At 41.3% G+C, this 25024-nt stretch overlaps 1 protein-coding gene across 2 annotated transcripts in view; it reads left to right on the plus strand.

The window, feature by feature from the left end:
- The window catches only part of LOC136864330 (gamma-glutamyl hydrolase A), a 204228-nt gene that overhangs the window by 130014 nt on the left and 49190 nt on the right, over positions 1–25024 (plus strand). For both annotated transcript variants that reach the window (XM_067141169.2, XM_067141170.2), the window contains exon 5: positions 10888–10994. In XM_067141169.2, coding sequence (XP_066997270.2) covers positions 10888–10994 — 107 coding nt within the window. The remainder of the gene's footprint in view (positions 1–10887; positions 10995–25024) is intronic.

A 25024-nucleotide genomic window follows, 5' to 3' on the forward strand; every position in this document is an offset into this window, starting at 1 on the left:
AAATAGATTTACAATCCCACACAAAAAGAAAATATGCTTTAAATATTCTCGCAAATGTATCACTAGTGACTTTAACGGCGATGCGGTGGCAACACGCAATTCATGCTAGAACAGTGATTGAACGTTGCCAACGTGCCAGATTAACGGTTAATGTAAGACGTCGTATCGGCAAGTAGGGTCCCTAAACTGTATGGTTACCGACACTGAAAAAGACCTGCAAAATACCCAACAGCAAGAAAAGTTACTATAAATCGATACCTTAATATTACAGGGGAGAAAGGGTAAGGTTGCAGGTCCTTACACGTCCTTTAAAACAGTAGCGGCAATAGGGAACATGCATGATCCGGGGTTTTAATTAAAAATATGCTAATCTGATTCAAAATTGCATGCAGAATTCAAAAATGTGATCAGAATGTACAAATAATAACTCCAAACATCATAAAAATCTACGAAAATGTCACGTCACGCAAGTACGCGATCTCATTGGCCTGACGTCATCGTACAGGTTGACTGAATTAGCAGACGAAATAACACGTAGTGTGCTGTGAGAAGCAGGATACACTTCGCGTACTTCTACTTGACGTTAGTGTCTAGTATGGTTAAATTCGAGGTCTATACATTGGATAATAATCTGAGTGGTATATTTTAGACTTAAAATGAATCCTGCGCAGACAGTGAGGCCGAAAACTTATAAATGGTGTAGAGTTCCGATGTGCAATAGCACTTCGCATACCATCCCAAACAAATTGTTTATAAACGTTTCAAAGACGCTAAAACTAGGGAGAAATGGATTTTGGCGAGCTGGAGAAATGCTGGTGATATATCGGAAAAGTCTACAGTTTATTTTTTTTTAAAGATTTTAACGTAAGATGAATTTGTTTGAATTTTAAAATCACTTTTCCATGTCAGCTGTTCTAGTGGTAAAACTTTAAATTTTAATGTATGATGCTTTATTTAAATGCTTCAATTACATCTTGGAATATGAAAGTAATAAACAGTGCATTAAATAATGCTGATTATTAAAGTATTCTCCAAACCTAACCTATGTTTTGGGTGATCCATGTCAAGATAATAAATCAAAGGGGTTATGAACCATTTTGACAGCTCTAATTCTACCAATATATCGTGGCATGGGACAGTTATGTATGTCTTTATTGAAGAGCTTAATTGGTAAAGAAATTTAGGCTATATCTAAGTACTCTATAATGTAACAAAGAATAGGCGTGTACATCATGAAAGGAAACAACGTGAATTTAACAAATGTATAACTCGACACAAAACCAATGCTTGTCTGTTGGAGTCTTATAAGTTAACAATGCTCAATTATAATAATTATCATAATATTAATGAAATAAATAACATAATTGCACACAGGTGAAAATAGTGATGTAGGTGTTTAAAATATAATCCAACTTAGCCTAAGTTTTAGGTTATACAAGCCAAGTCAATAAACCGAAGGGTAAAAATACCGCGCGAGTTGGCCGTGCGGTTAGGAGCGCGCAGCTGTGAGCTTGCATCCGGGAGATAGTGGGTTTTGAACCCCACTGCCGGCAGCCTTGAAAATGGTTTTCCGTGGTTTCCTATTTTCACACCAGGCAAATGCTGAGACTGTACCTAAGGCCACGGCCGCTTTGTTCCCATTCCTAGGCCTTTCCTGTCCCATCGTCGCCATAAGACCTATATGTGACGGTGTGACGTAAATCAAAACAGCAAAAAAAGAAAAAAAAAAGAAAAAGTAAAAGTCACAGCACCCAAAGACATTCCTGTATTGAGCGACTAAAATGTCACCAGGACACTTTTCTTTCCTGATATGCTCAGCTTGTTAAAAGCCAAATGTAATTAATGTTACTGGCTTCACGCCCCGCTAACTACTTCTACGATTTTCGGAGACGCCCATGTGCAGGAATTTAGTCCTGCAGGAGTTATTTTACGTGCCAGTAAATCTACCGACACGAGGCTGACGTATTTGAGCACCTTCAACTACCACCGGACTGAACCAGGATCGAACCTGCCAAGTTGGGGTCAGAAGGCCAGCACCTCAACAGTCTGAACCACTCAGCCCGACTTGTGAAAACTAGATGAAGTCATATTTATCTTTATAATGTTTAACTTTTTCCCTCCACAAAGATATTTAATTCTCTTTCATGGGCCCCGGAAGTGGGTAGGCCAGTTGTCCCAACCATAAATATATATATTTTTTGGGAATGATTGATTATAGCCCTATAGTACTATGATCTTTCTTTCTTTCCTTCTTTCTTTCTTTCTTAATCAGTTTATCCTTCAGGGTTGGTTTTCTCTCGGACTCAGCGAGGGATTTCACCTCTACCACTTCAAGGGCAGTGTCCTGGAACGTGAGACTTTGAGTATGGTGATGCAACTGGTGAGGAGGGCCATTACCTCGTCCAGGCGGCCTCACCTGTTATGCTCAACAGGGGCCTTGTTGGAGGATGGGAGGATCGGAAGGGATAGACAAGGAAGAGGGAAGGAAACGGCCGTGGTCTTAGGTGCCTGGAGGAGAAGTAGGAAAATACGAAAAACCACTTCGAGGATGGCTGAGGTGGGATTCGAAACCCTTCTACTCAGTTGACCTCCCGAGGCTGAGTAGACCCCGTTCCAGCCCTCGTACTATTTGTTTTCAACTTTCATGGCAGAGCCGGGAATCGAAACCGGGCCTCTGGGAGTGGCACACATTAACCACTACAACACAGAAGCGGACTAGTACTTTAATGGTACCTATATGTTTATGTTAGTGCTGAAATCCGATTTCTTACTTTACTAATGCTGAAAGCCCGAAAATGTAATGTTATTCTTTAATAGGGGAATCAGTCTAGAAGGAAATGTTGAAAGTGATGTGATATCTATCCAGGTTCGTTGTTATCCTAATACTATGGGTTACAGTACATTGCACGTATATAAAAGACGCCACTTTCAAACTTGCTTGTTATCCGCGTATTTCTGCGGCCACCAAAGTCACTATTTTTCAAGAATGATGACATTTACACATGATAGATTGTCTGATTGTGCTGTTTTGAACCTTTCTTTTGTCATTTTGAAGATATTCGCGATCATGAGTAATAAACAATCGGCTTTTAGCAACGGCTGATGCACAACGGCTGGTAGAGCTCCATGCGGTACTGGATCGTGACGTCACAGCGTGCCGCTTACGTCAGAGGCCGTTTCACTCGCCTTGCGGAAAGGCACTATTAAATATTTTTTAATGGTAGAAAACAAGGCAACATACCACAATGTAATACGTTTACGTACTATTTCATTGGTGTACTTTTCAAAACAAATATTTTTGAAAATGATGCATGTTCCCAATTAGGGGGTGAGGGGGGCCATTTGCACACCCCTAATTTGTGGAGAAAAATTACATCTTTATTCTATTTTAGCCACCTAAAATTAGGAATTATAAAAAGAAGCAGTTTATACAAATACTGATGTCTATTACCTAATTATTTCCTTTAATTTCTCTAAATATTAAAAAAATACTTAATGGAAAGACACACAAAATGTTATTCGACTCAACTAACCGATTTTTCAGTGCCACAGCAAGTAATGGAGACTCGCGTAGCAGCATGTGGAAGCATGATTAGTATCTGATGGCACAAAACCTTAGTTGCATACATGTGTAATTGTTCATTTGGTGAAAGTTTCTTCTATATTATTGAATCAAAATCTAAAAAAAATCTATTATTACTGCAGTTAAGTTGCTAAATTGTCAAACTTTACTTCTCTGTCAAAATTCACTCAGAGAGCACCAAAACCTAACCATGTTGTAGCTATTGTATTTCAATTTTGTCTACACACCCCCACCTCACAATATTCCGCAGGCCCCCCGGTTCTATTTTTTTTCCTATAAATGTTTTTAATTAAGGCCATGGCCGCTTCCTTCCAACTCCTAGGCCTTTCCTATCCCATCATCACCGTAAGACCTATCTGTGTCGGTGCGACATAAAGCAACTAGCAAAAACAAAAAGTTTGTGCCTCCGCACTTCTAATTTCCAATCGCCGCTACTGCTTTAAAATACAGCATTTTGTGAGAAACGGCATATCCAGCACTGCGAACAAAATCATATATTTAAGCCGATCCTCCTCTGCTTGCGGAAACTTGCCGCTGTTTGGTCCGCGAGATGCTTTTTGAGACTTGTTAATTGCTTGAAGTGCACTTCTGTGCTACCACAGTAGCACACATTGCATTCGGACACTGAATACTTGCGGCCCGCTGCCCTTATTCCCTTATGTTTCGGCGTAACTGATTACCACGAGTTTATATGATTCAGTATTATTCGAATACTTGCTCACTGCGAACTAACAAACAATTTTGAGATCACAGAAAATGCATGTCCCATATCAGAAACACTCATAAAATATGTTTGTACCAGACTGGAATAGAACGTCACTATACTCACTTCAAGGATGATTCTCTCACTACCGGGCAAGTTGGCTGTGCGGTTAGAGGCGCGCAACTGTGAGCTTGCATCCGTGAGATAGTGGGTTAGAATCCCACTGTCGGCAGCCCTGTAGATGGTTTTCTGTGGTTTCCCATTTTCACACCAGATGAATGCTGGGGCTGAACCTTAATTAAGGCCACAGCCACTTCCTTCCAACTCCTAGGCCTTTTCTATCCCATCTTAGCCATAAGAGCTATCTGTGTCGGTGCAACGTAAAGCCAATAGAAAAAAAAATTCTCTCACTGAACTAGTGCAGTGGTATTGCCTACCGGTTGATAACAGTACGTTGCCCAGTATTTGGAATGCCCAGTTTTGCAATAGGAAGGCTGCTTCCTGAGTAGTTGTCATCTTTATTTTGAAATGCAATCCGGAACTGCGTGATTGATGTTCGAAGAAGCCAAATACATGAACATTTCTTTTTCTCCACTTTGTACCAAAAAGTATTGGGATGCGTTAATTATGCAAGGGCAAGAAAATTGTGTGCGTGTGCATAGAGAACTAGTGCTAGTGGATCCTGTGCAGGATAGAATGGAGGAACCAAGGCTTAGATGGCATGGACACATGAAGATAATGGAGAAGAAAGGGATACTCTGGAAGATGTATGAGATGGAAGTGGAAGGCAGGAGACGAACAAGAAGAAGAAGATGCAAGGGACAGATGGCTGGTAGGAGGGGAGGAGCAGGTGAAGAAAATAAGGAAGGACTGGACCAAAGTGACAACAGGGGGATGGTAGGAAGACAGAAGATAATGGAGATGTTTATGTACTAAACAGACCCGGCTAGAGGTTGTGCGTGCGTATGGTGGTGGTGGTGGTGGTGTTTGTCCACTTGGGCCAGTCTTCTGCTTCTGTGAGGGAAACCTAGAAGTTCCCCCGTGAAATATCTGATTCTCTGCAGCCATCCTATTGGTATTCTTCCTCTGGACTGGCTTCCCTCTACAGTACTTTTCTCTGGTTGACAAACTTCTCAAGGCTAGTGCAATCACGTTGCACCACACAGCCCAAGGTATAGTATGTCATGGCTTTCGAAAATCATCAAAAGTCTTTCATGAATGCTATGTCCAATATTACATTGACGCATTTTGTAGTTCGTGCTATCCACAGTATGCACAGTAATTGCCACCAGAATCACATTTTGAATGCGTCAATTTCTTTTTTCTTTTTTTTTTTTCCCCCCCAGAATTCTGCATCATATAAGGAAATAGAGAACATGAGTTTCCAGTTTCTTTTAATACCATCCTTTATCCCAATCAGAAATGTCTCCTTTTGTTTTGTATCACACCAAAAGGGAATGATAACTGAGATACACTGTTGCTAATATAACCGGCAAATGGACTGGTATAGGTTAATATCAATATTAATAAAAATAATATTTATGATAATAAATTCTTCCGGGCTGCATGGCTCAGACGATTGAGGCACTGGCCTTCTGACATCAACTTGGCCGGTTTGATCGTAGCTCAGTCCAGTGGTATATGAAGGCGCTCAAATACGTCAGGCTCATGTCGGTAGATGTACTGGCATGTAAAAGAACTCCTGCGGGACTAAATTGCAGCAACTCGGTGTTTCCGAAAACCATAAAAGTAGTTAGTGGGACGTAAAGCTTATAACATTACTATTATCCTCCCCTGCGAACCATGAGACCTTGCCGCGGTGGGGAGGCTTATGCGTCCCAGTGAAGCAGATAGCCAAGCCACAGGTGCAACCATATCAGATGGGTATGTGTCGAGAGACCAGACTAATGAGTGGTTAATCGAAAGGGGGGTAGTAGCCTTCCGGAAGTTGCAAGGGCGGTAATCTGGATGATTGACTGATATGGTCTTGTAATAATACTCAACATGGCTTAGCTGTGTTGATACTGCTGCACGGCTGAAAGCAATGGGAAACTACAGCCATAACTAACTCCCAAGGACATGCAGTTCTCTCTCTGTTTGAATGATGCACTGATGATGGCTTCCTCCCAAGTAAAATATTCCAGAGTTAAAATAGTCCCCCATTCAGAACTCTGGGTGGGGACTACACAAGAGTGGGCAATCATCAGGAAGATGGATACTAACATTTTGCGAGTCGGAGCATGGAATGTTAGAAGTTTGAATCATTGTGGTAGGTTAGAGAATTTGAAAAGGGAGATGGATACTATAAAGTTAGATGTAGTTGGTATAAGTGAAGTACGTTGGCAGGAAGAGCAGGATTTGTTGTCAGGCAACTACAGAATTATCAACACAAAATCAAACAGGGGAAATGCAAGAGTTGGTTTAATAATGAATGAGAAAATAGGGCAATGGGTAATCTACTATGACCAGCATACTGAAAGGATTATTGTTGTCAAGATAGACACCAAACCAATGCCCACTACAATAGTGCAGGTTTATATGCCTACTAGTTCAGCAGATGATGAGGAAATCGAAAGAATATATGAAGAGGTAGGACATATAATATAGTATGTAAAAGGTTGTGAGAATCTAATTGTGATGGGAGACTGGAATACAGTGGTAGGCCAAGGAAGAGAAGGGAATGATGCAGTAGGATAATTCCGATTGGGACAGAGGAACGAAAGAGGAAGTCGGCTGATTGAATTCTGGATCCATCACAATTTAGTCCTTGCTAATACTGGACTCAAACACCACAAACGATGGCTGTACACATGGACGAGACCTGGAGACATTGGAAGGTATCAAATAGACTTCATTATGATGATTAGATTATTCAGAAACCAGGTGCTGGATTGCAAAACTTTCCCAGGAGCAGACATGGACTCTGATCACAACTTGTTGGTCATGAAATGCCAGGGCCGATGACCTTCGATGTTAGGCCCCTTTAAACAACAAGCATCATGAAATGCCACCTGAAGTTGAAGAAATTGAAGAAGGGAAGGAATCCAGTGACATGGGATCCAGACAAGTTGAAAGAAAAAAGTGTGAAGGATTGTTTCAAGGAACAGGTTGCACAAGGACTAAATGGAAAGGCTGAAGGAAACACAGTAGAAGAAGAATGGTGAGTCATGAAGAATGAGGTCAGTAGGGCTGCTGAAGAGATGTTATGAAGAAAGGAAAGATCAACTAAGAATCAATGGATAACTCAACAGATACTAGACCTGATCGATGCACGACGAAAATACAGGATTGCAAAAGTGAAGAGGGCAGAAAAGAATACAAGCGATTAAAGACAGAAGTGAATAAGAAGTGCAGGGCATCTAAGGAAGAATGGGTGAAGGAGAAGTGCAAGGATGTTGAAAGTTGCATGGTCCTAGGAGAGGTAGATGCTGCATCCAGGAAAATCAAGGAAACTTTTGGAGGAAGGAAATCTAGGTGTATGATTATTAAGAGTTCAGTTGGAAAACCACTTCTAGGGAAAGAAGACAAGGCAGAAAGATGGCAGTAACATATCCAACAGTTGTATCAAGTTAAGGACGTAGATGATTTGGTTCTGGAACAAGAAGAGGCTGCTGATGCTGATGAAATGGGTGTCCCACTTTTGAGGTCAGAATTCGACAGAGCTTTGAGAGACCTAAATAGAAGCAAAACACCTGAAATTAATGGCATCGGTGTGACGTAAGGATTTTGGATTTTTGTTGCTAAGTCGATATCAGCGCCGAGGTACGAGAAAATGGGTGAACAGATTTTAATGAAAATCGGTATGTAAAGTCGGGCAATAAGGATCTACAATCTACGCTGTAAATAATTTTATTCACACTATTCAAAATGGTAGTTCAGGGGAAGTGCCAAAAATGTAATTTTTAATTACCTGTCTTATTGGTCATATCGAAAAGTACTACATAACAAAAGTTATAGAGAATACAATTTCCGATTATTTATATCTTATTCAGTTTTACCGTACCGACTATAATAATATTGGTGATGGTGATTAAATTGTGAAGAATGAGAAAAAAGTCATGAAGGAACGATCGCTTGAATAATAACACAAGAGGGAGTCATGAAAGAAAGGATGACTCACTTTACATTAAATGCTCTAATATCACGAAGTCAGAAGAAAACTAAATGTGAAGGCCTGCAATAAAGAAAGCTCATAAAATTGATTAACAATAACATTACATTGACCATTGTTTTTTGTGATATACTTTGTGTATTCTGCTGTCATTTATCTCCGATAGATGGTATTCCTGCTGCATAGGTGCGTATCAAGTATAACAGCCTGCCTGAATATTGGCGGGAATTAGCTGAGGAGTTAGAGATCCCTCTTCTTTAGCATGCCATTCCTCTGGTTCATGAATTTTCTGATACTACTGGTACGTAACACACTGGATCATCATAGTATTCCAGCTATTCAATCCCTTCTCTGAGGCACTGATTGGAATGAGCAGCGTACACACTTAAATGGAATAATTACACAGGAGTGTTCGCAGTTGTTTGCGGCCTGGATATTCTAGCTCTGGAATTTTGAACTGTTAGATCGACACCGTAGTACTTTTTGTTAAAAGTGAGAAAATGTTGGGTTTTTTTTTTTTTCATTTTATCATTTTATCGAATATTTCATATGACAGCATTGCTTTTAATCGTGACATTCATACTGACGTCATTGTAATGACCTATGTTGACTGTTGACTTCAGTTGGGAAAACTATAAGGACAGTCTTTTCGAGAATTCCGTAGCGAAGCACGGGTACATAACCTAGTTATTTGATACAAATAGCATTGCGCTTCGCATAATCTCACGGGCGCTTGATGCAATATATTAATCTATGCATTTGGTAAGTAATGTCATGACTGATTCACACATGTGGAGTATGAATTCATACTGTTTTCGGAACACTTATCAGAGACTGTTCATTTCATTCACATACTTCCTGCGAGGGAATAGACATGTGTAATTTTTAGCCTTGTAGCCTCGTATAGCAACAGTCGGGCTTTGAGACAATAAGTGTTATAAATATATCATAGTACTGTATTGTGCAATATATGTAGAATAAGCAGTTTTGACCAATTGTATCTGCTGATTTCCCCTGATATTTCCTGATTTTCATATCAAAATCTCCTGATTTTTGGTTTTGTAAAGTTGGCAGGTATGACAGTCTTGGGTGAGGAGTGAAAATGAAAAATGAAAATAAATAAGTCCAAAACAAAAGTAATGGAGTGCAGTCGTACGAAGTCAGGTGATGCAGGAAATATTAGATTAGGAAATGAAGTCTTAAAGGAAGTGGATGAATATTGTTACTTGGGTAGTAGAATAACTAACAATGGCAGAAGTAAGGAGGACATAAAATGCAGGCTAGCACAAGCAAGGAAGGCCTTTCGTAAGAAAAGAAATTTGCTCACTTCGAACATTGATATAGGAATTAGAAAAATGTTTTTAAAGACTTTCGTTTGGAGCGTGAAACATGGACAATAACAACTCGCTCAGAAAGAAAAATAGAAAGCTTTTGAAATGCGGTGTTACAGAAGAATGCTGGAGGAGAGATGGATAGATTGAATGACGAATGAAGAGATACTGAATCAAATTGGTGAGACGAGATTGTTGTGGCTAAATGTGATGAGAAGAAGAGAGAATGATAGGACACATCTTAAGACACCCAGGATTTGTGCAGTTGGTTTTTGAGGGAAATGTAGGGGGTAGGAACCGTTGTGGTAGACCAAGGTATGAATATGACAAGAATATTAGAGCAGATGTAGGATGCAGCAGTTATGTAGAAATGAAAAGGTTAGCACAGGATAGGGTGATGTGGAGAGCTGCATCAAACCAGTCTATAGACTGATGACTCAAACAACAACAATTATTATTATTATTATTATTATTTTTTTTTTGCTAGGGGCTTAACGTCGCACCGACACAGATAGGTCTTATGGCGATGATGGGATAGGAAAGGCCTAGGAGTTGGAAGGAAACGGCCGTGGCCTTAATTAAGGTACAGCCCCAGCATTTGCCTGGTGTGAAAATGGGAAACCACGGAAAACCATCTTCAGGGCTGCCGGTAGTGGGATTCGAACCCACTCTCTCCCGGATGCAAGCTCACAGCCGCGTGCCTCTACGCGCATGGCCAACTCGCCCGGTTATACATTTTTATCATCATCATCATCATCATCATCATAGGTTTTGGGCGATGGTAGATTCAAACCCTACCGTTGGTAGCCTTGGTTTTCCATTGTTTCTCATTTTCACCTCAGGCAAATGCCAGGGTGGTACCTTAATTATGAACATTGCCTCTAACCTTCCTGGGCCAAGCCCATTCCTATCCTCTCACCACCAAAAATCAATAGTAGTTTGTGCAACATTGAAAAGAATGATTCGTAGATAAGTTTCATACAGACATGTTCATGGAGCTGATGGACATCTACATAAATATGCAACAATAACAGAAACTACTTTGAGGTGATGCAGCTTCTTTTTTGTTATCTTCAGACCTGCAGGTGTCTTCCATTTGATTAATTATTAAAATATTTTGAATTCTTGTGTGACAAACGTTTATTTATTATGATTCCAGGTTTCAGAATGAGTTGGCTGTTTAGAGAAGTTCCAAAGGCTATCTTAGATGCCCTTAGAAATGAGCCAGTAACTGTGCATTACCACCAGTTTTGTGTCACAGAGAAAGTAAGTCTACCTTCAGTTGTCAAGTGACCCTTCTTAGCTCTTAATATTTCCTAATCTAGAAACGAGAATAATGCCCAACAAATATCAGAAAATATGCATTTATTCTTTATTTATCAATTTGCTTATTGCAGTCTTTATACACCTATTAGAAAATTAATATGTATACAGTATAGAAACTATTAGAAATTTGTAAATGGTCAAAGTTCATTGTCTGCATCCAGTACATATCGATACCTTAAAGCACACTAGTTCTATGTCCACTTTTAGAAAGTTGTGGGAAATCGCAAAACAAAACTTGAAATTGATATTTCGTTATAATCCATTGTTCCTATATGCTATTACACTAATTTTTTATCAAGCATAATGCATCTGAGCCGTAATTCTAAAGAATTTAAGTGAAAACTCTCAATATTTTCTTATTTTAATGTGTTTTTCGCACTAAAGTCGGGACATAGCACAACTGAGCACTAACAAGTATACCATTTTTGGACATAGTACTAACAGTTTTATTATGTGTCGCAAAGGCGTAAACAGGATATTTTCAACAAATACAATATTTTAAACGTTAGGGAAAACATTTATGACTTTTAGCTCTTTGAATACAATAAAATGTACAATAGAATATCAAATGTAAAAAAGACACAGAACAGAAAGACCACCACTGGAATATTCTTGGTACATTCTAATCACCCTTGCCCGTTGTTGGTGTCCATACAGCTTCATCACAGACATCCTTTGCAGAAGGCAAATTGTTGATGAAGTCCTTGTAATCAGATTGGATTACACCATTATTCACCAGATTCAACAAATCTTTCTTTTTTCTGAATTGATATATTGTATTTTACTTTCAGAGAAATGTTTGCCCAATCAATTGTACATGGATTCATCACAAGCTCGTGGAAATCGTCCTTCACACCATACTTGAAGTGAATTGTCGAACAATTTTCTTGGAGGCGAAACCACTTTACGTGAAGCCAATTAACTTTCTCATTCATAGAATCACTTGTTCGATTGTTCATGACTTGTTTTGTCAGCTGTTCTGAGTCGTGCACGCTGTTGTAGCTCGGTTGAATGACAGTGTAAGGCCGAGGCTTCTTTCTGGCCATTGCGATTACAAGTTTATACTCGTGTGGAGTATAAATAGTTTTGTGTTTTCGACATTTCTCTATTGCGGCATGAATATAGTTAGCCTCAAGGTAGCTATGGCCAATCTCCATAAATTTCAAGTCTATGGTTTTCAACTTAGAGTGCATTTTGGTATTCATTGCGTGGAGCAAAGCAGAAAGTACGCTTGGGTTCCTGTTCTGCCCACCACATGTATCAGCATACAGGAATAAATGCTCAACTTCCGGATGCAAGTGCTTAATGTAACTCAGCAGGCAGCTGCCAATTCCTGCACTTCCTTTCCTACCATGGGCCTCATCCCACAAGTAGCAGGTTCCATTCTTGAATGAATCACAAACTATAAAGTTAAAAACTGAGAGTTTTCTCTTATAGTAAATTTGGCAGTTCCCTGCAAAGGGTATTTGGAGTATCGCTTGCAGGTCAAAACTTCCACACACAAACTTTGGATTGTCAGCCGCAGTTTTGGTATCTTCTTCCTTCATTTATCGTATTTGAAGCTTTAGAGTGATGTGTTCCAAATAGTCCGAGTTGGTGGTAGTTGTCTTGGTGCGTTCTACCTCGGTGCACTTCGAGTATTGATCATTCTTCGGGGTGAAAATGGCTAAGGTTGGTTCGAACTTATTAAAAATCGCCCAGAATACAGATTCTGACACCTGAGGGCGATTCGCATCCATGCTGTACAGGTAATGTAAGATTCGTATGTTTATGTCCGGTGCCAAGTAGAGACGATTGCTCTTCTTTCTCCAGTAGTGAGCAGGAACTTTCGGAAACGAGTTAATCAAGGCACGAACGCGGCGAACAACTCGTTCTGGGGTTGCATTTGGAGCTGGTCGTCCAGCCCTCCGATCTCGCCCTAAGTAGGATCCGTGAGGGCTCTGATACTGCAAAGCCGCGTTTACCACACTCTTCGAAATAGCAAAGGTATTCAGAAAAAATCTTTGACATACTCGAACTGCATTTCCAGATACATTTGGCAACGTATACTTCCCACTGACTTCTTTATTGAATTCCGAATCAGGTTGCCTTTTTCTCTTCCGTTGAAAAGGTTGCTCACTAACAAAGTTGCACAACATATTCTTTTGGCGTTCGTTATTTTCAAAACCATAATATTCATCGAACCGTGTTTGTTGGTGTTCTCGAGTAATGTTCGTTAGGCATCTGAATTTACATGCAAAGTCATCCAGCTTCACAGCCTTAGGCGGAATAATTCAACCATTGACGTCGCTGTAACTTTTGCCAGCCAGCCGATTTACCTTTTTGACGTTTCTCTTCCAGTTTGCAGGGTCTGCAAAACGTCGTCTTTTCCGCTTCTAACTCATCCAGCCACCTGCACAATTGATCTGCCTCTGCTCTCATTTCTAATCTTATGCAAAATAAATACATTAATACAGCCTTCAGTACAAATACGAGGTACTGATTGTTTTCATAGATAAAAATGAGTTTAATAAGATGATAACTTACCGTTGTAGTATGTAGTATAACAACTATAAAAGCAGTCTTTACAATCAATATTGACACCATGTCACTCATTCATGATTAACACCTACAGCTATTATACGAGCCAGAACAATTACAATATATCTCACAAACTGCTGTACAGGACCGCCAAAACGACATGTACCAAGGCCAGTGATGAATCAAGAACGTGATCCACGTCCATTCTTGTTTCGTGAAGTAAATGCACACGGATACTATGTCCGGACATAGTACAATTGAGCACGTGAGACCTGACAACAAGGAAGATATCAGGACATAGTACTTGTGTGCGCTTGTAATGAAGACATGGGAGGACATAGTAATTTTAAGTTTATCGATTTTTCTTGTATTTCCCACTGGTATGGACAAAGAACAACTGTGCATTCAATGCCGTTTCTCATGACTAATCTGGTGGTACCAATATGTCGATATCTCAAAAAAGTGGACATAGCACTTGTGTGCTTTAAGGTATCGATATCATCTACAAGGTATTATGGCAACTGAAGTACTATCTTATAATGGTTAATAAATTACCTCATTGGAGCACTTTCATCAATTACTGTTGAGTAGCTACATAAACAACCAACCCCCAGAACATGAACACTTGTTATCTAATGTCTGTTACCAATGTTACTGCTAGATGTGCAGTTTTGGGATTTGAATATGATTTGAATTGGTCTCTTCTTTAAGAATATGCTTGGATTGATAGACAGATAAAGAGAGAGAGAGAGAGAGAGAGAGAGAGAGAGAGAGTGAATGAGTGAGTGTGCTTTTACTTGAATACTTCATATTGTTGTAGAGTGTTAAGCTTCTTTTAGGGCTGACATTAAGAATTTCTGTGTGTTAAGTCTGCATATTCAGTTCTGTATGTTATGACTGGTTGGCAAATGCAGATTCCATGTTACAGTTCAATGTTTTAATGTATTCTGTGTACCTCCTTTTGGAAATTCAACTAGTTTGTTCACAGTAGAATTTGATGTATTCACTGCATTTGAGATTTTTTAAAATCAGGTAGAATAAGAAAAGGAACACATAATCAGACAAAAACAATGGTAGGTCAGTGTAGGAAAAGGGAGCAACAGAAAGAAGAAACAAGGACAAACGTGAAAACACAAAAGGAGAAGTACAACCTCCCCATCTTCATACACTGCCGTCTTCGGCTAGATAGGCTCTCTTCTCATCAGCCCCAGTTCTTCTACATCCACCTCTTCTCAGCCCCCCAATAAGCTTGTTTCTGTTTCCCGGCTTCATCAGGAGGGCAGGCATCAACACTCATCAAGGGGCCTTAACAGATCTTCTGTCTTTATGTCGGGAGTGTAGGATAAGAAGAAAGTGGGGTAAGTTCAGGGAAAGGGAAGAAACACAAGACAAAGATAAGAAGATAATATGGAGATGTTGGCCTTGTCCTTTTATGTTTTCATGTTTGTCCTTCTGTCCTCTTTCTGCTGCTCCCTCTTCCTTCATTGACTGACAATGGTGTTTGTCCTATTATGTGTTCCTTTTCTTGTTGCTATCTCTCTACATATGACTTAATTTGACATTTGTTTGTTCCTTTCCAATAGTTATGTAAAAACCAGATAAGGTATGTATGTCTTTGTGCTGAATGTTGTTTCTGGGTTGAATTCTGTTCAGAGTTCTGTTGTTCTGGCAGACTTGTTTTACCCTAATTTTCTGAATTTTGTTTAAGTTTTTGTGTGTAATGTACGTATGTATGTATACACATGCACTCAACCTCAAAAAATTGGCTGGCAAAGAAATATTTAATTTCATACATTCTCGAAGCTGGATAGCCGGTGACGAAAGAGGTGATACTTGGAATCCTATCACCTCATTTTTTTGCCATGACCAATTTTTGTCCAGTTGAATGTACATATACATCAGACAACTTTGTATTCCCTTTACTTGTATGCATCGGTAGTAGAAGAATGATTTTTTTTGCATTAATGATAAATGTAACAGAAGATATTTTAAAGCAATTTTGCGATATCTTTACGAATCGTATGTTTCTGGTTAAGAAAATAATTATCTTATTTCCGTGAATTAAAGCAATAAGGTCGTTTTAAAGTGAAATGTACTTATTTGATGAGATATGCGATATTATAGCAAATTTTTTAGAGAATAACGAGCTTGAAATTTTGTTCCAGGATTGTATGTATGAAGAGAAAGGGAAGAGAGAACAAAGATTCCTCAACAGGATAGAAATACCTGTTATGGCTGTTATCTTTAATATTCTGGAAAATTTCTTTAGGGTTTAGGGAGGGCCAGGTGTTTTATAATTCGACACAAATATTGCCAACTTTGACTCCAGGCTTCTTGAAAAACAAAATGTTTTGAATGTTTTCTCAGGGTGGGTGGTAATCCCACCTCAGCCTGTCTCCCCATGCTACAGTGCTAATATTCTTGGAAATCCTTAATGACATCTACTGGCTGCACAGCTGACTGCACAAAGGGTTGGTGTATTTCGGCTTCCTGGTTCAGGTAAAATAAATAAAGTGACCACGGTCATTAGCGAAGATGGGTCGTTTGACAAGTGTTACGGTGCACAGCAGAGCTAAACAGTTTGCAAGTGAAGGTTTATACGTTTCGTAAAGCAATATTTTAATATGTGAATTTTGTGATGTTCATTTCGAGTTGGAGAACAAAGATAGTATCTAAACATTGCTTTAAAAATAAGGAACATTCAGAATGCAAATTAAGCACTTTAACAGTGAAACGACAGGCAACAATAAAATTCTCGTTAGATAAGCGAAAGAAATCCTGCCATTATTCCCACCTATTTGTACCAGCAATTTTCGCTACTTTCATGTCTGTTACTTTTAATACTCTCACTACCAAGCCCGTACATTTTACGTGCTGCATTTTTACCAAATCGCCAAGCCTGTGGTTTGTACGTAGTCGCTCATTTAAATGAATGTTATTTTGCTGAGTGGTGTTTCTACAGGTTTGGACATCGAGGGTTTATGCCTCATATTGTTAGTACCAAAACTGAGCAAGAGGTGGCACCCCAGTTGACATATTTTCAAGGCTATATCTTTCTCATTATGGTGTTATCGCGCCACTTATCCACACTCTCATGAGTGGAAATGGAGACCCACCAAAGTTTATCGCAGCGTGACCTCAAGGATTGTTGAGCTGATATAGATGATGATGTGGATGATTTGAAAGGTGAGGAGATGCTTATTACTTGGAACACTTTTGGATTAGTTTTCCATAGGCCTGTTTCTTACACTTGAATGTTTCATTTTCCTGTAAGACTTCAACTGTTCAAACAAAAATACTGATTTGTATTCTTCATTGTATTTTTAGATGAAGAAAGCAATTTCAAATGTAGACAGCTCTTCAGATAATGAAGAAAATGATCCACACACACAGACAAATTTATGGAACACTGTTTATAGGGTTCCATCACTTCCAATTAACATGGAGCCAAGAAAATTTTTGGCAGACTTGGATACCTTGAATTTTATCTTCTTCTACAGCAAAGTATTTCTACTTGAAAATGACATAAAGAATGTAAAGTCATAAATGAACCTGTACGCTTCACAGATTATTCAAAATGCAGAAGGAATGATCTAAAACAGCATCTATTTTGTCTCCATGGAAGCCAGTGACCATGCAAGAAATTAGGCAGCTTTTGGGAATTTTCCTTCTTGTGTGTATATCCGAAGCTGAAAATAGCTGATCATTGGAGTACAGAGCCTGTGCTAAGCTGTAAGGTTTGTCAACACACAAGGAGTCATTTGCGTTTTTCTCATATATTATTCTGTTTGCATCTGATTGACAATTCACACCACAAACAGCTGGAGGAAGACTGATTTCATCCTTTGTTCAAGACACTGCCATACTACAACAGTCTCAAAGAAAGGTTCATCCAGGCTTACCGTTCATTAGAAAAGGTCACTATAGACAAGGGGATCTGTCTATTTCTTGGCCATGTGAGTTTCCAAGTCTACATGCAAAACAAGCCGCACAAATATGGCTTGAAGCTATACCTAGCTGCTGAAACTGCCAGTGGTTATGATTTGAATTATGAAGTTTATGCTGACAAATATGCAACTGATAATTCATCATCTGCAGTTATGCTGAGTTTATTGGAAGAAAATGGATTGCTAAACAAATGACACACTGTATATTTGGATAGATTTTATTCAAGCCCTGATTTGTTTGCACAGCTGGGTCAAAAAGGCACCAGTGCTGTTGGAACTGTTCAAAAGACAAGGAAAATATGGTAGCCACGAAGTTGAAATGGGGAGAAATGATCTTCAGATGTAATAATGATGTGTTAGCTATAAAATGGGAAGATAAAAGGGATGTTTATGTATTATCCATGAGACATTGAGCAGATTTCGGGGAACATGTAACAAGGACCGGCAAGAAAGTACTCATACCTCTAACTATTTTGAACTCCAATATGCTTAATTGTGGAACTGATTTGAATGATCAGCTCATTCAGTATAACCCGTTTGAGTACAGAAGTGTGAAATGTTGTAGGAAATTCTACTCTCGTTTATTGCTTCTTGCTAAGTCCAGTGCATATTGGCTGAACAATTATGTGCACAGCAAGCAGATAACTGTCACTGATTTCATCGCCCAGCTTGCAGCACAACTTGTTGAAGCTACTGTTCCTAACACAACCACATCAACTGGAACTGTAACAGAACGGCATTTTATTCAACGCATTCCTCCTACAACCAAGATTTATGCAGCTAGGATATGCCTCGTTCGCAGTGTGAAAAGTAAGAAATCAAACAGGAAAGCTTCTCATAGGGACACACACTACCAGTGTGAGCAGTGTGGTGTTGTGCTGTGTATGGAGGACAAATTGGGGCAAATATTCATTTATAGGAAGGGGAGTCAGGGATTGGAATAACTTACCAAGAGAGATGTTCAATAAATTTCCAATTTCTTTGAAATCATTTAAGAAAAGGCTAGGAAAACAACAGATACGGAATGGGCCACTTGTCCTAAATGCAGATCAGTAGTGATTGATTGATTGATTGATTGATTGATTGATTGATTGATTGATTGATTGATTGATTGATTGATTGATTGATTGATTCAAAATTTATCACACGAAGACTGTTTCTGTGTAGTAATGTACCAAAAAACAAATGATAATGGTGTGAAGCGTGCTGTAAATTCAATCCATAGTGATAAGAAGTGAAATGATACAATTTTATGAACTGTGATCCTCTTTTTTGTGTGTGACATGTACATTGTACATGTTTGGAAATAATTGAGATTTATGGGGAATAATTGTGCTTTTTTTAAGTGTTACTGCAGAAGAATAGACCTTCAAACTGGTATAAGTTTCATTAAAGTCCGTAGCATAATTACAACACAAAAATGAGTGAGTTGGCCATGCGGTTAGGGGCGCGCAGCTGTGAGCTTGCATTTGGGAGATAGTGGTTTTGCACCCCACCGTCGGAAGCCCTGAAGATGGTTTTCCGTGGTTTCCTATTTTCACAACAGGTAAATGCAGCATCTGTGCCTTAATTAATAAATTGAAATATCACAGAAAATGCCTGGTTTTCAGGGTCATGTACATAAATACGGTCTGGTAGTGAGAGTGTTAACTTATGAATAAGTTATCCTGAGTCTACCCAGCTTTCACTCCCATATAACAAAGTCGGTCTGAACACAGACTGGTGTAAAGATAGTTTCATTACAGGAGCTGACTTCTTTCTTACAGAATTCTGTTCATTGCAACTGCGAGCCAATTGGATTAGTTTTGCTGCACCTTGATTAATTTGATTAATCATCATCATCATCATCATCATCATCATCATCATCATCATCATCATTATTTTCCAACTCCAGTTTCCCAATGTGGTGTACAAGTGCTTGCCATGTCTTTCTCTCTGCATACATCTTCTGTTCTAGGGCATCTTCCCATTTGAGACCTCTCTCCTCCACATCTGATTTCACTGTGTCTATCCAGCATTTCCTTGGACTTCCTTTTGGTCTCCTTCCTTGGAGCAGAGTGGCTCAGACAGTTGAGGTGCTGACCTTCTGGCCCCAACTTGGCAGGTTCGGTCTTGGCTCAGTCCGGTGGTATTTGAAGGTGCTGAAATATGACAGCCCCGTGTTGGTAGATTTTCTGGCACGTAAAAGAACTCCTCGGGGACCATATTCCGGCATGTCCGAAAACCGTAAAGGTAGTTAGTGGGACATAATGCCAATAACATTATTATTATTATTATTATTATTATTTTTTTTTTTTTTTTTTTTTTTTTTTGCTAGTTGTTTTACGTCGCACCGACACAGATAAGTCTTACGGCGACGATATTATTATTATTATTATTATTATTATTATTATTATTATTATTATTATTGTAAGGAGTTGGCGGGGTAGTAAGATCAGTTAACACTAGACTGGTAGCTTCAATACTAAGATTTATTAGCTACGCACTAAACTACACAAGACTACACACAACTTTTGCTCATAACACACACTTACGCAGTTGGCGTGCTCTCTCTCCCTTCGTTTCTCACTTGTTCTCACACTCACACTCAAGGTCCCGTGCCACACGGCTACACGTTCTCTCCTTCGCCGACAATCCGCACTGTAGCACACTAGTCCGATAATCACGGCAGTTCACATACTTCACTACACTGGCAGTCGCTCACGATTGAACCACACCAACTTCTAACTCAGTCTCACTAACACCAGGCAGGTTGTTCCTCTCTTATATATCTGCGCTGGCCCTTCTAGAATAGTCCGGATGCTCGATGGATCCAGGAATCTCGCGAGATGGAACACTCCAGATTAATCGTGGAGTCATTTCCATACCCCTCTGTTAGGGGACCGCGGGCGGAAACAAGCGGGGCATTTGCCTAGTACTTAAGTGCTGTTCGTGATTGGCGCAGTTGAAGTGTAAGGGGTGGGCCTATACGGTGCCAGGCCGGGCCCACTGCCAGTTGGCATGGCGGACTCTATAACCATTCCACTGCCCCCTCCTCAAGGCTGCTCGTCCTGAGCTGCTCCATGACACGGTGCCAAGCAATCCAGGTGAACAACCATCATCTTCCCTTGGGGAGGCCGCCGGATCTAATAGACGACGTCGTTGATCCTGATGACGATTGTATATGGGCCTTCCAATTGTGGCTGCAGTTTCTGTGACTTCCGTTTCGTCCGCACCGGACAGCATAGCCACACTCTTGTCATCTTCCTGGAAACCCACAGAGTTCGCGAACATATCGTAGCGGGCTTTCATCCGTTCGCTGGCAACCCGTAGATGATGTCGGGCATAATCGTGAATGTCGTTGAGCCGATCCACCAACTCCCATGCAAAGTCTGGCGCTGGTTGCTGCTGGTCTGGCGCAGACCCGAACATTAGATCGCATGGCAGGCGGAGCTCCCTTCCGAAGACCATGTTGGCAGGTGTCATGCCTGTCGTCTCATGGGTGGACGCTCGATAGGCCATCAAGATGAAGGGGACCCTCTCATCCTAGTCCTTCTGGTGCGCTGAAACCACCTTCCTGAGGTGCTCCTCGACGGTTTTCACAAAACGCTCCACCATACCATCTTACTGAGGGTGGAGAGGCGTCGCACCTGTCTTCCGCACTCCTAAGCGTTGCAGAACTTCTTGCATCAACCTGGACTCAAAGTTTCTGCCTTGGTCGCTTTGAAGTTCCCTCGGGACTCCGAATCGACAGAAGAAGTTCTTGACCAAGACGTCGGCCATTGTCGATGCCTCTTGGTTCGGGATGGCGTAGACCTTACATGTGATAAAATTCATTTTTGGATCCGTATTGAAAATATTTTTATTAAATAACACTTGTATGTTTTAATATTCATCCACCTATTCAATACAATACAATGTGTTATTTAATAACACATTAATAACAAGTGTTATTTAATGGCGTAGACCTCCGGCCACTTGGTGAAGTAGTCCATAGCCAGGAGTAGGTAACGTTTCCCAGCGTCAGATTCGGGGAATAGTCCTGCGGCATCAATGGCGATCCTCTCGAATGGTGCTCCAGCGTTGTACTGCATCATTTGGCCCCTACTCCTGGTACGTGGGCTCCGGCTCGCTGTGCAGGTGTCACACAGCTGGCACATTCTCAACATCGTTCCTCAAGTGCACCCAGTAGTAACGCTGTCGGGCACGATCTAGTGTCTTATTCACTCCTAAGTGGCCGGCAATAGCGCCCGCATTCAACTCAGTGCAGCACCTCTTTTCTCATGCTCCTGGGGATTATCAGCTGTGGAGTGTGCTTCTTTCCGTTGGTTGATTCCACGTGCGGGTAAGTACCCCGTCACTAACCATGAGAGACGACCACTGGGTCCAGTACGCCTTATACAGAGATGCCAACTATTACGATTCAATCGTAATAATTACGAATTAGCCCTCATAATTACGCATTTACGAATCACACACTACAAATTACGACTTTTTATTGATTTTAAAATCTAAGTGCGTGAAGTGTTCAGAAGGATGCACAAGGAATGACATTACAGCTTGAATTCTCAGAATATTATTTTCAGATTTCTCAGTAATCATTTATGCCCCTTTCCTGTCCCTCGTTAAGAATATTTCGAGTTCGTGCCGAACGCAGTCTGTGCTTCCAGTACCGGCAAAATAGAAAACAGGCACCTGTGAAGTGGTATATCTTGCGAAGTTGTTGTCTTTGTTCGTCATATGACCAGACTCCATGCATGTATGCGAGTTCTTTTGTCTTTGTTTGGGCGGCAAAGTGGTGACAAACTCCGTTTCATTTTGAATACTGTGTGCGTGACTGTTGAAGAAATATTTGTTGCGATTTTGTTTGCCAAATTTATATATATTGCTATTCTAGGATAAGTTATATGCTAAACGTGAGTTTCGAAGTGCGAAAGGTTTGAAATAATGAAGCAGTTTCTTGTGCAGGAAAATACGTGTGATGACGTTACCGTGACTAGTGACACTGGTAATAAAACAAAAATAGTTCAAAAAATTTAGTGAGAAATACTGGAAAAAATGACCCTGTTTACTGCGTTCCTCAAATCTCATTCACACGTGTTTTGTAGTGTGTGTGTAGCCACGATTTTTCAGATGCGCATGATGAGGAAGAACAAGATTGAATTCCATGCTAATATGAACTCCGTACTGTTTAGTGCTCTGTTAGTGCAGAGCATGCACATGATATCAAAAGAAAAAGCATGTCACCAGTGCGCGTTTACCAAACAGGAACTACAAGCTGCTAAGAGAGCGACTACAGTACTCAACAAAATAATGATCCTTCAACCTCCACTCAGACATGTATTGCAGATCACCTGTTACTGTAGCAGGTAAGAAACACACACTCTTTATATGCCAGTCTTTGAATATGTTACATCTGGTTGAAATATATGTTGCTCATTGATTTTTCAATTATATGTAAGTTAGTAAAATCTCGGGAGAAAAATTTCTACGGACGCCACTGCCGCCGCCACCCCCCACCCCCTTGCCCTGATGGCTGCTTTACGAATTGCCTTTGTTGAAATTTGGCATCTCTGCTTATAGGTTGGACTGCGTTCAGCGATGTCTTTCCATTCCGGCCTCTGCCCTGACTCTACTTCTCGTAAGATCAGCCCGATGCCATCGTCCTTTAGCTGCTCCCTCCTGAGGGCTTCTCGATCCCATCCTTCAGCGGCGGTGGCCCTCACGGCCCGGACGTCCACGATGCCTGCCTGTCTCTCCACTTTCTGGCAGTGTGTACAGTTCGCAGGGCACGGTCTTCTCGATAGAGCATCGGCGTTGCAGTGCTTCTTTCCTTGTCGGTGCTCGGTGGTGAAGTCGTACTCCTGAAGGCGTTGCACCCAGCGAGCTGTCTGTCCTTCCAGGTTTCTGAAGCTTAGGAGCCAGGTCAATGCGGAGTGGTCGATGCGCAGGCGGAAAGGCTGCCCATACAGATACTTTTGGAAGTGCTCCAAGGTCTTCACGATGGCCAGCTATTCCCAACGCGTCACACAGTAATTACTCTCAGCTTTTGACAGCGTCTTGCTGAAATAGGCGATCACCTTCTCCTGGCTGTCTTGCGCTTGTGACAGTACCCCACCAATTCCCACGTCGCTGGCGTCGGTATCGACGATGAACTTCTCCCCAGGCTTGGGGTATCCGAGGATGGGTGCAGTACACAGCAACTCCTTCAGCTTCCAGAAGTCAGTCTCCGCCTCGCTCGACCGTTGGAAAGACCTCCTCTCCTCGGTGAGCCGTGTAAGAGGCTTTGAGATGTCTGCGTAGCCAGCTATAAATCCGCGGTAATACGTGCAAAGGCCGAGAAAACTCCTTAGTTCTCGTTTGTCCTTCGGCACCGGCCAGTCCCTGACAGCTTCTAACTTCTCCGGACCTGTGGCTACTCCCTCCGATGACACGATGTGGCCCAGGTAGCGGGCCTCCTTCTGAAATAGCTGGCATTTTCTGGGATTTAACTTTAGATGAGCCCCACGTAGCCTCTCGAACACTTTCCGCAGGTTCTCCACTTGCTGTTTGAACGTGCGTCCTACAATAATTGTGTCGTCCAGGTACACAAGGCAACCATCGTGAGTTAGCCCCCTCAGCACGGCCTCCATCAGTCGCTCAAAAGTTGCGGGTGCGTTACAGGGGCCGAAGGGCATCACAGTGAGCTGGTAGAGCCCTTGACCGGTTGAGAACGCCGTCTTCTCCTTGTCTTCCGGATGGAGCGCTACTTGCCAGTATCCAGACTTCAGGCCCAGAGTCGAAAACCACTGGGCTCCAGATAATGTGTCCAGCATGTCATCTATCCGAGCTACCGGGAAACAGTCCTTCGTGACGTCGTTCAACTTCCGGTAATCGTTGCAGAAACGGAGTTCACCGTTCTTTTTCTTCACCAGGATGACTGGCGATGACGACGGGCTGTTCTACTCCTTGATGACTCCCCGCTGCTTCATGTCGTCTAGCATCTGGTCGATTCCCACCTTCTTTGCCAGGGGTACTCTACGAGGTGGCTGTCGGATTGGAGCGGCGGCGCCGGTGTTAATGCGATGGTACACTGTCCGTCTTTCTGTAGACACCTCCGGTAGCAGTGAAAATGTCCTGAAACTCATGGATTAGTTCCTTAACCTCCCTGAGCTGTCTCGCCTCTAAATGTTTCCAGGCGTCGGATATAATCTTCCAGAGCTTATCCAATCCTTCGCCTGCTTCCAGGGTCTGTTGTGCGTCTTCGTCGTCCACTGGCATGACACACGTGACTGGTTCACAAGTCCCAAGCTCGGTCCCGCTGGGCACCCTCTGCTCCTGCGACGTCGAATTCAGTATTCGTACCGGCACATAGCTTCGTGCCGGAACGAGCATCCTGGCCGGGTAGAATCCCTGATCGGTGGTCAGCGAACCGGGTTCCACGAGCACGCTGTCCCCTTGTATGGGTTCCTCTAACCGTGCCGTGACCATCGCCTCACTGTTGACTGGTATCACTTCGTCGCTGGCCAATGTTAACCGCGCTAC

Source organism: Anabrus simplex, chromosome 2 (assembly GCF_040414725.1).
Source record: "Anabrus simplex isolate iqAnaSimp1 chromosome 2, ASM4041472v1, whole genome shotgun sequence".
Classification (NCBI taxonomy): Eukaryota; Metazoa; Arthropoda; class Insecta; order Orthoptera; family Tettigoniidae; genus Anabrus; species Anabrus simplex.